General features: G+C 35.9%; 1 protein-coding gene across 1 annotated transcript; it reads right to left on the bottom strand.

The window, feature by feature from the left end:
• Positions 1-367: 367 nt before the first annotated feature.
• LOC138329831 (uncharacterized) lies at positions 368-907 on the bottom strand. Its single transcript, XM_069277122.1, has one exon. The coding sequence runs from the start codon at positions 905-907 to the stop codon at positions 368-370; it is 540 nt and encodes a 179-aa protein (XP_069133223.1).
• Positions 908-17004: the final 16097 nt, after the last annotated feature.

Here is a 17004-nt window from a genome sequence, read left to right as displayed (position 1 = left end):
AATTTCATGAATCCTCAGAGTTGCGAATTAATTGCGCAATTTCACGTGACGTGGATGCAAATCGCTTGTTCTGGACGGGGCATTACATTAAGCTTTCTCGGGTATCTGAAAACGATCACTATGATGCCGAACATAAGCTAGAAACTGACTCTTAAATCAGTACGTTGCATAGTAACGGTTATTTTAACCCCGACAATGTATGTATGAAGCGCATAACCGAACAAGAGGTGTCAAATGCCTTGAAAGACATGCAAAATGGAAAGGCAAGTGGGCATGACTACCTCTTAGCAGAACATATTAGATATGGGGAAGAACATCTTTTGAAGGTAATTACATGTCTTTATAACGCCATTATTGGCATTGAAGACTATCCTGTGAGCTTCAAGCATGGCATCGTTATTTCACTATTCAGGCCATCATCAACGTAAAAATTGTTGTTGACGAAATCATAAACGTCCTCACCATATCTGTCCTTGTTGATTTCAACCGATTTCCGAAGGCCAACCGTTGCTATGGCCGGGGAGGGGGCGTTGCCAAATGTATGTACCTTCATCCGGTATTCAGTCAGTGGTTTGTCTGGGTCATTTTCAGAATGCCAGAGAAACCGAAGAAAGTTCCTATGTTCTTCCGTAACAAAGAAACAGTGAAACATTTGTTGAATGTCTGCTACAAAGGCCACTCTTTCCTTGCGAAAACGAATGAGAATACTGAGAAGGCTGCTGGTGAGGTCAGGTCCTGTGAGAAGAGCACTGTTGAGGGAGACGCCTTTGTATGTGGCCGAGGAGTCAAATAAAATGCGAATCTGTGATGTTTTCTTCTTATGGTATACTCCAAATATGGGTAGATACCATTGTTCCAATGAGTTCGAAATAGGTGGCGCTATCTCTCCATGACCGTGATCCAACATGTTCTTCATGAACAAACAAAAGCGTTCCTTTTTTTCTTGGTTCCTTCTTAGGTTTCGAGTCAAGGATTTGGCTCTGTCCATGGCTTGTGACCTGTTGTTCGGAAGGGGCTGTCCGTTGCGGCGAAAAGGGAGAGGGGCTCCGAGTTTCCGTTTTTATTTCTTTCCATTTTTCCTTCCATGATTTCCATAAATTCTCTATCTTCAACGGAAAGGCCAGGTTTGTCGTCGTCTGGGGTCCTGCGAAAGACCGAGTCATTTACGTGGAGCGAGCTTGTGCATGGCGACAGGATTGTAAGACGACCCTTTCCGAGTATTTGAGTTTTACTAACTTGGACGAAGTTCGGATCATGGGTGATCCCTAAGCAGACTTCTCCGATGACAACCCATCCTAGATTTAGTCTTTGGGCAAATGGAGTGCCTTTGGGACCCAGACGCTGATCTAATACGTGATGGGCTTCAATGAGGTCACGGCCTATAAGCAGCATGATTTCTGTCCCATCTTGGAGTTGCGGGATATTCTTTGATATGTCTCTTAAGTGATCTTGATACCAAGTGACTTCTTGGGTTGGTATTTCATCCCGGGCATTAGGAATCTCGTTACATTCAATCAGAGTAGGTAGGTTCATGCTTGCTGATCCATCCATGGATTCGATCATGTAGCCAGATGCCCTGCGTCCAGAAGTAACGAATTGACCGGAACATGATGAGATCACGTATTCTGATTCACAACCACATTCCTGGAATGTTTAAAAGAAGCTTGTGGTAGCTAGCGACCTGTTACTTTGATCGTCTATAATAACATATAGGAGGATTTGGCGTTCTGGAGATTCTTTGGGTAGACTCTAGCAAGAACCGTCTTTGCGCATGATTTTCCGTTTTTGTTTTTACCGCACAACTGTGTACATTTGGCATTAACATCTGATGAAATATCCTTGCATGGTAGATCCCCCCACCATGGTCGCTCACGATGTTGGATACAGAAGGTTGTCCTTTAGTAGTCGTGCTAGTTGGGCTAGAAATATGTAGGGCAGTACAGTTCGAAGTACTTTTACAGCGGGAACAGAGCACATATTTTTCTTTGCAATCTTTCGCAATATGTCTATTTGCCTTGCAACACCGAAAACAGATACCCTTTTCCTTCATAAACTGGCGCCTTTCTGCTATTGGTTTTTGTTGGAAGGCTCTGCATTCATTGAGAGTATGTCTAGTATTATGAATAGGACACAGGTTCTCCTGTTGAGTATAAGACTGTAAGATATTATCACTCTCGGATGGAATGTCCGTTTTCCTTGTAGATACGACAGGAATAGTAGATTTCTTGCCTTTCTCAGTGTGTACCTGAGTTTTGTTTTCATTTTTTGTAGATTAGGCTAGGGTCGTTGGCTCGACTACTAAATTCGCGCACAAAGTTGCAGAAAACCTTGAATGGCGGGAATCCCACAGTGTTATCCTTCTTATAGCGTGCCGCGCGATCTGTCCACTTGGATTGCATGTAGGGGGGGAGTTTTTCAACAATAGGAATTACGCCGACTGATGAGTCGTAGTAGGCCATAAGGGAACAGTAGTTATCTTGCTCCTTTATTGATTCAATCTCTGATAGGATATCCGCTAGGTCATGTAGGCACTTTGTGTCTTTATTGTTAAGTTTGGGGAAGTTTGTGAGCTTATCACGCATTGAGGCACCATATCTCTCATCGAGTCGTTGCCAAACCCTGATGAGTCCGGACGATGGGTTGACGGCATTAGAGGATCTAAGGCTCTCAGCGTGTCGTTTTGACTCGTTACCGAGATATTTTACGAGCAGTTCTATTTTCTCGGCTGGGGTCACTTCCAGGTCAGAGATAACTGCTTTGAAGCCACTCTTCCATGCTGAGTAGTATTCTGGCTTATCATTATAGGTTGTTAGCCTGTGAAGAAGGAGATCTATTTTCATGATATATTTGGTAATTTCACGCATGCCGGATGAAGTGACAGTATCTGTTGGGTCGGACTCCTGTTTGCGATTTAAGTCTATTCGCTCGGTCTCAACTGGCCTGGGTATGTAGGTCGATGGGGCCATCATGGCAGATGGTGGGCGTGGTATTGACTCCTGGGTGTATGATAGGTTTGGCGGAGAATGAGGTGCATTGGTAGAGAGGAGTGGTGGCGATGCATAGGTGCGAGAGGCACATGGGGATCAGCCTCAAGTTCATAGTTCGATGCCGGAACATAGGGACGCTTGTCCGAAGGTTTCAAACCTAGTTGCTTAGGAGAACTAACCCCTGAGCCGTAGCGCGTAGTTCACTGATAGGGCCCGAAACATTTTCCGGACCGTTAGAATTAGGATTCATATCAGGCATGGGCTCGATGTTTGAGGATTGGTGCTTTTGTATACTCACGTTACAGACAGACTGTTCATTAAAATGTTCCTGTATGTATTGTTCAGTACGTTTTATCGAATCCAGTTCTGGTACAGAGCTCAATCTGGTACTGCTCTCGCCTTCAGAATCTTCTTCATAGGCTCTTAGATTTGCTTTGGCAGTTGCGACCTAATTTTTCGGATTTAGGAGATGAATGTCTGCAGTGAGTTGTGCCTTCTTTCTGTCAGATGTAGCTTTTTGTTTTGTATCTTCCTCCTCCAGTATAGCTCTCTGCAGCTTAAGCTTGTATTCAAAGTCTAAGCGAGCTTTAGCTTACAGGGCTTTGGCTCTGTGGCTAGCGAGGCTTGAGCTGGACTTACTTCGCATGCTGGTACCAGAATTATTACTTCTTACATATGACTCTTGTAGTACACTGAGATATTTACTGGTTTTAATTGAAGGGGGTTTGTCCACTGTGCCCTTAATGCTAACACAAATATGGTCCATCTCATTTAAGACTGTAGACATCTTAGCTTCTATACTACTATGTATCATCTTTTGTGACGTGTATTAAAGTCTGCTTTCTTCTGTGTTTTTTCTCTCAAGGAATTCCATAAAACAATGTATATGAGAAGCATAGATATTGGCTATGCGAAGAAGGTTTTCACGGTGCTAAAGCACGAGGCTTGTGTTAATTTTTGAACTGGTGGCATAGTTCAGGATTACACTTTCTATGTCATTGCGAATAGATCTTACCTTCGCGGTATATTTCTGTACTTCCTGTTCATATATATCTTGAGCTTTTTCTGTAGGTTTAATGACACGACGCTCAGGGTTGATATAAGGGGGCTGAAATAGCTTGTTAATTACATAATTTTCCTCCGCTTTATCGTGTGAGTGTTCAGCACTGAGCTGGTTCTGAGAGATAGTATGATCAGGAACAGTTTCTGAGGTAATTTCGTTATAAGGGGGCCGCGAGGCGCGAGTAGACGAAATATCGCTCATGTTTGGGGCGAGATGTATCGGGGATTCAGTGTGCCGAGTCCTACTTTCGTCTAGGTTTTTTTACTGTACTGACAAAGTATGGGTTCTAAGTTTTCAAACATTTTATTCAATTTCTCTTGATTGTCAGCAGCTCTGTCCTGAGACGGAGTAAAAAACTGTAAACAGAAACAAACATAGTATTACCTTACAGTAGCGTGTAACACATGTTTTCAGCCGACGCTGAATTAAGCTATAGCTAGGTAAACAGCGCGGCATAATAATACAAATGCAAATCACGTAATTAGAGATAATATCTTATAGAGTATCATTCACAATCACAGTTTGTATTTACCCTTTAGACTATTAAGGACTCTGTTCTAATTCTGTCCAAAACATGACGTTTCTCTTTCCCAGTTCTTTTTCGTGCGGTCGATAATAAAAGTCCACTTCCTGAACCGGACTCCGTAATGGGTATTCCGGAATTTAAATTTATTACAAAAGGGTGAGACACGACATTGTATGGATCAGAATTGTGGGCTAACCCTATGCAATACTCTCAGCAGGAACTCTGCGGCGTTGAACGATATGATGCCCGGAGATGCCAAGGCTTCGAACAAACTTCACCTACACTTGTAACAACTCGCGCTATTGGACTACTTGACATTGCTGGCGAGGTTGATAAAGGGAAGATGCTATTTTGGAACAAACTTTGTGCTGCAAGCAGTAAATATGTGTGGAAAACTCTCTTCATTATTCGTGTTTGTGCTTTCATATTCGGAAACAAGATGCTTCTCGCGGAAAGCTTTATTCAAGATATATTTGCAACCGCACACAGGCTTAATGTAGCATCAGTTCTGTTTGACTTTGTATACCATGGTTTTTGTCCCACTCGCAATTCCTCGCGAAGCATTGCCACGAGAATTGTAGAAAAATTCTACTTCAATAAATGGGCGGACGCTATGGATAATTCGATTGTGCTCAAAACCTACGCCAGCATCCACTCTGTCTGTGGTCCTAATCCACTCTGGATACTGAGTATTGTTTATCCTAACCACACATGGAACATTGGCGAGTTAATCAAACTCTCGTATCGGTACGAACGTAGCATTGTAGTATGTAGACTATGTGGGAAGAATTTGGACAATATTACTACGCACTTTCTTATCCAGTGACCGGCACTGTTCTATAGTCGCGATAAAATAATAGACTTTCTTGTAAACTTCTTAGAAGTTATAGAATATGTAACATTCGACCACCTTTCAGAGGAAAAGCAATGTCAATCTCTACTTGGAAGCCAGGTGGATATTCCTCTTGATCATTATTGATTGGAAATAATGATGATAAAAATTGCTGACCTACTTCCATCACTAATTGTACATATGAACTCTTTACTTTGAAAATATGATTTTGAAATTATAAACTAAATATCGATTTGTTTTAATTGAAATGTAAAATAGGTATGAAATCTCTGAAAAGAGGAAATAAAGAAAATCTATCTATCTATACAGCAATGTTGGATTTCGAAATGGCGGTTATTTTGAAATCCAACATTGCCGTATAAATTAAAATAAGAATCAAAATATTTATGTATTAAACACCTCAAAAAATATGGATACTCTCACTTTATTTGCATGTGTTTATTTGCTTAAAGTAAGCTTAATCAATTAGATGTAGTTTATACAGATATAGCTCGCAAAATGGCGACCATCTTGAAATTGAAAATGGCGGTTCTTCTCATTGAAGTTAAACGCCATCAAAATGTTCCTAAGCATCAATAATATGGGTGCATACGTTTAAAGTTTGGGTCTAGCTGGTATAGAACGTATGGTATGGGTCGCAGAAGGTGTATATTTTTAGGCCATTTTGAAAACCAAAATGGCTGCCGCCAGGGACCGTGAACTTTTGGGGTCCATTTTGTTCCTGAAACCTGATGTCCTTTCATGCTTTCTTCAAAATTTGAACGATTTTCATGCTTAGCCGCTCCACTAGTATTGCAACATAATAGAAGGAAAATTAAAAAGGTGATATAAAGGTATAGGTATGAATTAGACGACGGCATAGATGCAAACGTAACCCACTCCCACCCCAAATGCATTTATTGATACTAAAGACATGCCTGGGGCTACCTTGAATGCCTACTGGTTTGGCCATGGCATACACATGTAAAAACTATTCTATGCTAATAACGATTAATACTTAGTTTTTTATACTCGTGACATGAACGTATTTAACATTCGGATTTATATATAACTAGATGTTAAATCAATATAACATTTGAGCATTCTTCATTTTGACCCCTATTAGGTACTTGTGTGTATGCAAACACTAGGGAAATGCTTCACACTGATGTTTCCAATAGCGAGTTATTCAGTGTAATCATATTTTTATTAAGTTTGATTATACCTGTATGTCTGTTAACCTTGGATGTAATCATGTCATTACACCACTGTCATTATGGCCCCAGCACTTTAGTATTTTTAATTGGTAAATGTCTGCAAACTATCTCTTTACAATTATAGTAACAAACAATTGTCATAATTGACTATACATATCTGTGTATCCCTCTGTCACCGTATACATAGCAGACCGCCCTCTATCAGTGGATACATTGATTCCTTTTTTTTAAACGCTGAACATTAATTATATCTAAACTACTTTGATAACATCATCTGACTTATTACTTAACAAAATTAATCTTTTATTTGGTCTATTTGTTTCTTTAATTAAACATGTATTATCATTCGTTCATTATCCATACACACATGTTTAATAACTCATCAGCGTCTTTGAACTCTCTGGCAGTGTTCCATACATATCGTTTTGATGTTTTATTCGAGGAAGTTTGCAATAGAAATAACAGCCTATATCCGGTATAAATGTCACTTTGTCTTCATTGTCATGACATCTGTGAGTTATAAAAGGCCATGTTTAATGTAGGTCATGAATTGCAGTTTAATTGATAATATCAAATCACTTCACCTCCATAACATTGCGTTAAAAACGCATTACATTCAAAGAACTCAAAATTGATGTATACTATACACCGTATTAAAGTTGTCTTGGCGACTTATTCGTGCACAAAGATAGTTATTTCCACTTACATTTCAATTTAAGGTACCAGGGATTCATGCGGAAATCACTTTAATGTTATGACTATGCGCCAGCTCAAAGAGTAGGTAATCACTTGGCATAAAATTAATCAAACGGAATTTAAAAATGGGAAAAAAGTATCAATAACATAATAAAACAATGTGTTTTGTTTTAATTTTTGCCATGTGTAAATGTGTCGATCGCAGAAAAGGAGAAGAGAAAAACTGTATAATAGCTGACATTTTGAATGGTGTGTTTATTGTTCTGCTTTTGCATTGTTATATATTACACAATATTTTCATATATTTAAGCAACCATTGGTAATAGTACTAGTATACCTCTGCGTGTATTCTTTATTCACTGTCACTGTTATCTCGTTAACGTCGTACATTGTATAACTCGCTGTTAGTGTTTTGTATATTTCGATTAAATGCTCCATTCGAAGGAACTACGCGATTTATGTCATACTAGTCGGATACATTTGTATTTCAAAAACAAAAACCTACGAACTATTCCCAGAACACTGGTAGATAAACATGTATTAGCATAATAATTATACTAAAGTCGGTTACCATAATTGATATAAAAACACTTCATAAGTGTATCTCAACATTGTGAATGAACAATGTCTAGTACATCAATGGCATCTACGTGAATCCTCCTAAAGATTAGTTTATAAAGTAGACGATTACGTAGGATCCTCATAACATTCATTTGAATTACAAATAAATTTTAAAATTTTAATTAACATGAGTTTCGAATCCTACTTTAGAAAACCATATTGTACTATACAATACCAAAGAAAAGATTCGAACATTTTGAAAATGGAAACCTAAGAACTTTTTTTAGAATAATATCTTGTTTGATAGGATATTAACAATGTCAGACATGTTCCTAATTGGATACTAAATTGATTTGTGGAACGTTTTCTAAGAATTACAGATAATATGAACTCATTTCTGTTTTCTTAACGAACCCAAGCTGATTAAAATACATTAAATAAAAAGGCGCACTAAAATGACTAATAACGGATGTTATACTGGAATATAGTCGTCCTATCCAGTATGGTTTTAAAAGTGTACATACTTTACATTAAAGAACTTTCAAACAAATACATCGATGAAACACTACATTAACATAATTATGCTGAATTTCAATGAACATAATAGACTTTCCGTAATGGTACGTGACAATAAAAAACAATTTGTGTATTGAAACATAATAGAAGGATAATTAGAACGCTTGTCCGATGATATATAGTAAGTGAAATCCTCCATCAAAGTGAGCTACACGTATAGGGACAAGGTAGACGACGACATAGATGAAAGCGTAACCTACTTCCATATTACATGCTTTTATTTATACCTGACTTGCAAAGACATGCATATATGCTATAATAATGCACTGATAGAGTTATTGCCTGACGAAAAGCGTTTTCCCTTTATTACTCATAATTGAAATATGAACCTACCTATTAAAAATTAATAAAAAATAGTTAATTCCTAGAGTTACACCGTAAAATGGGACTATTAGCAAGAAAGCTTCAACACGAATTCATGTGATTTGAATAGAGAGTTGCTGTTTAATGTCTTGATATTACCGGTGTATTTACCTTTAGTTTGTGTGACCTACTTCTTACGTTTTTTTCTTCTTTTTTTTTTTTCAGGACTTTGTGAGTATCATACTACAGTTACATGGTGATGTATTGAATTTTTTTTTGTGCTAATTCCTGTGTGTTGTATTCACCCACCCCCAGAATCTGTCTTAATTCATTCAAATGGACATACATCTGCAACCTACTGGTTTTACCCTGGTATATACATTTTGTACAGGTATAAGCCATTCTATGCTGATAACGGGTACTAATTCGTTTTCTATACTCATTACATGAACGTATTTAACATTGTTAAAAAAAATGTTAAAAATCAATACAAAATTTTAGCATTCTCCATTCTGACCCATATAAGGTACTTGTCTGCATGTAAACACTAGGGCAATGCTTCACATTGATGATTCCAAACGCAAGATATTCAGTGTAAACATATTGCAATTAAGTTTGATGTACCTGTATGTCAGAAAACCTTGGATGTAACTATATCATCGTCACTATGGTCCCAGTGCATTAGTATTTTTAATAAGTTAATGTTTGCAAACTCTCTCTTTACAATTATAGTAACCAACAATTGTCATAATTGACTTTACATATATGTGTATCCCTCTGTCACCGTATACATAGCAGACCGACCTATATCAGTGGATATATTTATTCCTATATCTAAACGTTGAACATTAATTATATTTTTACTAATGTGTGTACATCATTTGACTTATTACCTAACATACTATATAAGGTAAATATCGCTTTGTCTACATTGTCATGTCATTTCCGAGTTATGAAAGGCCATGCTTAATGTAGTTCCTGCATTTCGGTTTAATTGATAATTTCAAAACACTTCACCGCCATAACATTGTCTTAAAACGTATTAAAATTCAAAGAAGTCAAAGTTGATGCATACTATAGACCGCAGTAATGATGTATTGGCGAATTATTAACCTGTCATATCGTAAAGTTGTCATTTGAACGTATGGTATATACTTTTATTTTATTATGCTACACATATTAACACAAACTAATTATCAAGACATTAATACACAGACTTCATACACATAAAACAACCCAAAAATATGAAATACTGTTAATCTGAATTTATCTTAATCATCTTCATCGAACAGTATCATCAATGTATTATCAAAATGACCGCAGTACGACAAGAACCCAGTAAGAACTGGTAGCCAAAGAACCGAGCATACCCGTTTTTCCCACAGTACAACGAGAGACCGGTTCCCATATCACTCACTGTCTCCCTCTGGGATCCGCCCCTCTCCCTTATTAACAAACAGCGTCATCATACAATGACCATGAAAAGCTTATAATTATGTAAATACTCCCCAATAAAATGTCCCGATATTAAAGCAAACAAATTAGTGGGATATTCCACAAGTCCTATTAAGAATTATTTTGTATATAAAATCAACAGGTATAACATTGGGTATTCACACAAAAATATTTGTTTCTGATAAAATACATAATGTCAATCAAGAATTGAAAACTTTTAAGTCAAACCTCGAATGTGACTATCAGAATCACTTTGACGCTGTTAAAAGACCAAAACAATGCGTCAGTCTTGTTTTACCAGTACCTACGGGGCGCCAATTGGGACTTTATCTTGTTATAATCAAAATCAATTTTGTGTACACAAATTTAATTCTGTCACAACAAAATCATGTTCGTCTTACAAAATTATCTTCCAGCACACAAAATTCATTTTTGTCTACACAAAATTAATTTATGTTATGACAAAATTCATTTTTGTGGACGAAATTGAGTTTTGTTAGACAAAAGTGAACATTGAAAACGAAATTCAATTTTGTTTACACAAAATTCATTTCTGTCATGACAAAATCAATTTTTATGGACGAAATTGAGTTTTGTTAGACAAAAGTGAAAATAGAACACAAAATTCAATTTCTTGTCACAAAAATAAACTTTGTTACCGAATCCAAATATGGACATATGTAAATGAACTGTCTCATCACGATTTTGTAAAGTGGCCTCTCATTGGGTATAGTATCATAACTCAGTTTATAGATTGCCTTTATATCGGATTCAAAGATTGGCAGTTGTCTCTATATTGTTTTAGAGGAAAAGACGGGATGAAGACCGCAAGCACCTGTGTTTGTAACATCCGTTTCATTCTTGTGGATGTTTAATATACAAATGTACCAACATTGATCAGCGGAATATGTCCCGACTTCTTGTGAAAGGCGCATGTTCTGGAATATAATTTATTGGCCTAGTAGAATGGGAGGGGGTTACGATATCAAGTACAAGCCGATTACGTACATACAGAAATGGATACTCTATGGATAATAGTGTTTCAAGGGAAATGCACATGAATTGTCATAAGCGCAATGATTACGTACATATTCAACAAATATTCGTTCACTATCACAACTTCCAAGTCTGGTTACCCTTCGCCAAAGAATGAGCGAACTGTAAGCGTTTCAACCAATCGGTTAGCAGCTTACAAGTAAAGGTCAAACATGGACTCATTTGCATACTTGACTGAGGAAAATTAATTTTGTCTAGACGAAATTGAATTCTGTCAAGACGAAAATGAATTCTGTCCACAAAAATAAAATTTGTCATAACAAAATGGCCTTTTGTCCACTGAAAGATAATTTTGTTTAACAACATTTATTTATGTCATTACGGAAATGAAGTGATTATAAAAAAAAAGAAAATTTGTAAGACGAAAGTGATTTTGTTACAACAGAGTTCAATTTTGTGCACACAAAAGTGCACACAAAATTGAATTTTGTCTACAAAAAACGAATAACTGTCCAACTTTACTTTGCTTATTTCGTCATGACTTTTGTCCACTGAAATATTGTTTATATAACAAAACTAATTTTTGTAATATGTTATAAATTTTGTTAATCTGAACTCATTTTTGTTGAACAAAATTCATTTTTGTCTACACAAAATTGGATATCGTGTACAAAGTCACAAATGTCCCATTTGGCTCCCCGTAGTACCCGGGTATATTGAGAATATCTTCCTCTCCTGGATTCTTCACCTTCTCCCACCTCTGAGATATGTTTACAGTGCCGTTACACAAAGTTGTATGATTAGTATAGAACTGAAAACAGTGACAACATTCAGGGATTTATAGATATACACCTGGTATCAACTGAAACATTTTTTTTTCTTTTTTTTATTAACATTACAATAGCTCATATGCTATTAAACCTGTTATGTGTCTTGAAATTTTATTCAGGACACTTCCTTATGTACACATGTCCTCAGTGACTACGCGTCCGGTAAATATGTACAGATCACCCCGTTATCGAATATTTCATTAACACAATTATACTTTGTGTATTTATTCATCATATTTTATAAAGTATTATCAATTTATTAACATATATGAATGTCAAAAATATTATTCATGCAGACTTTGGTAAAACAATTAATGGAACTTTTAGAAAATGTATGTAATTGAACACTGTGTTTTATATAGTGGCAATTGCTTATTTTGGAACTAAGTACAGCTATTTTCATGAGTCACTTTTTTATTGCAATTATATTTGTGTCGTACGTTGAGTAACAGGGTGATCTGGGGTAATTTATGGAACATGTTTAATATTTATGTTTCGGATCTTAAATTTGTCATTTTTCCTAACATTGTGCCGATATTTACAAGCTACAGTAAGACATTAATCTATCCATGATGGATGTAAATACTTTTTTTTTAATTTTCAAACAGTTTACATAATATACATAAATGGATACCAAGCAAACACATACATACGCAGTCATCTACAACACTCAGACATCAAGCTTTACGTTTTATTAAGTCATACCTACATGTATATACATGCACATATATAACGTGACAAATCATAGTTTCACCATGCATAACATATGCATACATAGCATGACACAACATACATACATGCATGTATACATACACACATACATGGATGCATACATACATATATACATGCATGCCTGTATACATCCATACATACATTGCATGCATACACACCATACATACACACCATGCATACACACATACATATTATAGCAACACATATATATCAAATAAATACAACATATATACATTATGTATGCATACATAATATGCACACACACAGTAGCATAGCATAACATACATACACATAACATAACAAACATAGATAGCACCATAACATACATACACATAGCATAACGGACATAGATACAGTAGCACCATAACATACATACACATAGCATAACAAACATAGATAACACCATAACATACATACACATAACATAACAAACATAGATAACTCCATAACATACATACACATAGCATAACGGACATAGATCTATAAATACATCCATACATATATAGCACGCCATAACGCACAAACAAGCATTCTCCCACTCGCACACACATACACACCCATAGACAGACAGACAGACAGACAGACAAATAAAAGAAGGAAAATAGAAGAAAGAAAACGCAAGGGGAATGTACCGTTTTTAATTACACATGTAGGCATATTGTAGCTTACACACAATTAGTATATGATAAAACCATGGTGATGAGAAATCATTGGTCTAGTCAGCGATATAAACTTTAACAGTCAGTGATATGATGTAGACTAACAAAAGATAAGAGAATATTTAAGTATGTTAGCTGTGATAAACTGTATATAATTAAGTGAAAGACTAGGATATATTTACCTACCCCCAAAAAATTATTCATTAAAATTGACAAACATCACATCCTACTGGTTAGGCCCTGGTATATATATATATATACCATTTTGAGGTATGTTAATAACGATTAATGCTTCATTTTAATGCCGTCATAGGAACTTTTGTTATAAATACTATTAACATTAGGTGTGACATTTTGAATAATTGTCTAAATCAATATAATATTTAGCATTCTGGCACATATAAAGTACCTGTGTGCATGTAAACACTAAAAATACATCACATTGATGTTTTTTTTTAAAAAAAAAGCGTAATATTCAGTATAAACATATTTGAATTAAGTATCATTATACCTCTCTATCAACCTCGGATGTAACCATGGAAATCCACCACTGTCAATATGGCCCCAGTACTTTAGTACTTTGATCTTTTTAATTGGTAGATATCTGCAAACTATCTCTTTACAAGGACAATTAAAACAAGTGTCACAACTGAGTATATCCCTCTGTCACCGTATACTCAACAGACCGTCCTCTGCCAGGATATTCTTATTTTTATTCTATATTCTTAATTGTAAACGTCGAGCATTAATTATGTTTAAACTAATCAGAGAACGTCATCCGACTAACCGAATTTTTTTTTTTTTTTATTTGGAGATTTTTATTTCTTTAAGTAAAAATGTATTGTCCTCAGCGCATTATCTACCCATAAATATTCATTAATTAATTTACGTCTTGGAACTCGCTGTCAGTGTTTCATTCATATCGTTTTGATGTTTTATTCGAGGCAACAGAAATAACAAATTATATCCCTCTGTCTCCGGTGTAAATAACACTTTGTCTACACTGCCATGTTATCCCCGTATTATAAAAGTCTATGTTTAATGTAGCTCATGCATTTCAGTTTCAATGATAATATCAGAACGCTTCATCGCCATAACCTCGTGTTACAAAAGGTCAAAGTTAATGTATACTATAGACCGAATTAATGATGTCTTGGTAAATTCTTAATCTGTTCTAATGTAAAGTTGTCATTTGAACATATGGTATTGACTTTTATTATATCATGCTACACATATAGACACTGACTATATATCCAGAAATAATAATAAGATGATATTAAGATATTTAGGAAAAAAATCGTCGTCAACTGCGAATTATCTATCATTGTGACATATATCGGGTCCGTACCAGTCACAATTAACCGATGATCTATACAGTGTCTACATTATGTACGGTTCCTATCAAATTACTCAGTGCAAATATATACATATATTACACAGCTGACCTTGCTGTGATCCTATATACTCTCTAGTATCCCTAAATATTGTAATCGACAATATCAATCCTAATGATTACTCAGCGCCTCTGAGTGATCATGATAACCTAACTTCAAAATATCCAAACAGAATAAATCATACAGAACAGTATAACAATTAAATGATTATCAACAAAGACTGAGTGATCGTTAAGCCTATGCGGGTAGTCTCCCCTACCTCGGGTGATTCGATAATCCATACTCGCACATATATAATAAGAGTACGATAAAATCAATGTAATATCATCTATAAGAACCTTTTCTTAAGGCCTAACACAACCGAGCTACCGAGTACTCAAGATCATCACTGTGTACTCACAGTACTCACTGCTACTGAGCACTCACGATTACCGAGTACTCTCAGAGCAATCACTCCAGCAATGATTCACACACAATCATTACATATTACCGAGGACTCACAGAGTAATCACTAGTACTCTCAATCATTCACGTAAACGCAATAATTCACGAGCAATCCAAAGGCTCAGTTTACAACTTACTCTCCAGAGTATTTAAGGCGGAGGAGGAAAGCCTTGTTCAGGCACGTCAATCTCCGATCCCAACTCTACCGTAAGTTATTTACAACTGACGTATATAGGCAAGCCTTGTTCAAGCACATTTACATTTACCTTGTGTTAACTTAGAAGGTGTTCTCGCTTCAACAGCTCGTCTAACAATAAGAAAAACTCTCGCTGAAACCGCGGCTTTATATACTACCGGGCAACGATATTAGCGCCCTCTATTTACAACAATCCTATGCCCTAGAACGCTTTACTTACATATAGCTTAACATTACAAGCGTCTACTTGACGCTTAGAGCGGACAGGGATTCCGAATAGCATGGTAATACAACCGTAATTCATCACATCCTTATAAACCTCTCGTTAACGTTGTATACCTCACTTAAGTGTTTTATATATTTCGTTTTCATGTCTCATTCGAAAGAACTACGCAATTTATGTCATACTGCTCGGACATTCCATAAGCGGAAATCTAAGAAATATTTCCAGAACACTAGCTTATCTTTGGTAGTAACAAGCCACGCAAACAATAGAAAAAAATAACACAATATGCTGAGGCTATAAGTCATTTGTTATAATTGACAAAAGAGACATCTGCGTATTGCAACATTATAAAATGGACACTAGTACAACTGATGGTATCTTAGTGAATCCTCTCCAAATTTTAGTTGATACATGTAGACGATTACCCAGGATCCCTCAAACATTCGATTGAATAGTGTTTAATTTATCTGAGTATCGAATCCTACTTAGAAAGTCACATAGGTTGTAAAGAGTGTTGTTTGTTGTAAATATAAAGTATTCATATGGACTTAATATCCATCCACAATTTGTTTTCACCTATAAACATCGTAAAACTCATCACCAATGTTTCATATGTTCCATTTCATGTTCTATTCGCGACAGTTTGCACTATCAATGAGAAGATTCGAATACGTTGAAAGCGAAAACAAAGGAATTAATTTAGATCATTTTTTGTTCATTTTTTTTTCTTTTTCTTCACTCAGATAAGAAATATATTTCCCAACTACTGTGAGCAAGTTGCTTATCATTCTCATTTCTTAAATTCATTGTTGTTGTCTCAATATTAAAATATCCGTCCGTTTGTATGAGTTATGTACATGTAATTTGCTTCGCAAAAACTACACGGAGCTTACTATTGTATTAGTCTGACCAAGTTCAAAGATCTGACAAAAGTTTTCAAGTTTGTCGAAGCTACACTTACCCACTGTATGGTAACGGGATCCGGCCCCGGTTGTTTGATATCTACTTCTGGAAAAATCGTACCCCAAAAAATGAGATGGGTACTGTACCTGCTAAATCGCTTCAAAAACTCGACATTATTTCATTTGTTTATCGAATCCAATAAAAAATTAGAACAGTGAAAGCGTAAAATTTTAAGATATCCCACAATTGTATGTGAACATGAGAATAATGTCTCCTTTATTTGTATTCAAACATGTAATCTGGATTGCATTTCCGTACAAAACTGAGACAAATACGTGAATATATGAAAATATCTCATGATCTCGAATGCATTTCATTAAGATAATATATTTAATGAAGAATTCGGAT

Source organism: Argopecten irradians, chromosome 8 (genome assembly GCF_041381155.1).
Source record: "Argopecten irradians isolate NY chromosome 8, Ai_NY, whole genome shotgun sequence".
NCBI lineage: Eukaryota > Metazoa > Mollusca > Bivalvia > Pectinida > Pectinidae > Argopecten > Argopecten irradians.
Note: the sequence above shows the minus strand (reverse complement) of the source record. Positions and strands in the feature narration are given on the sequence as shown.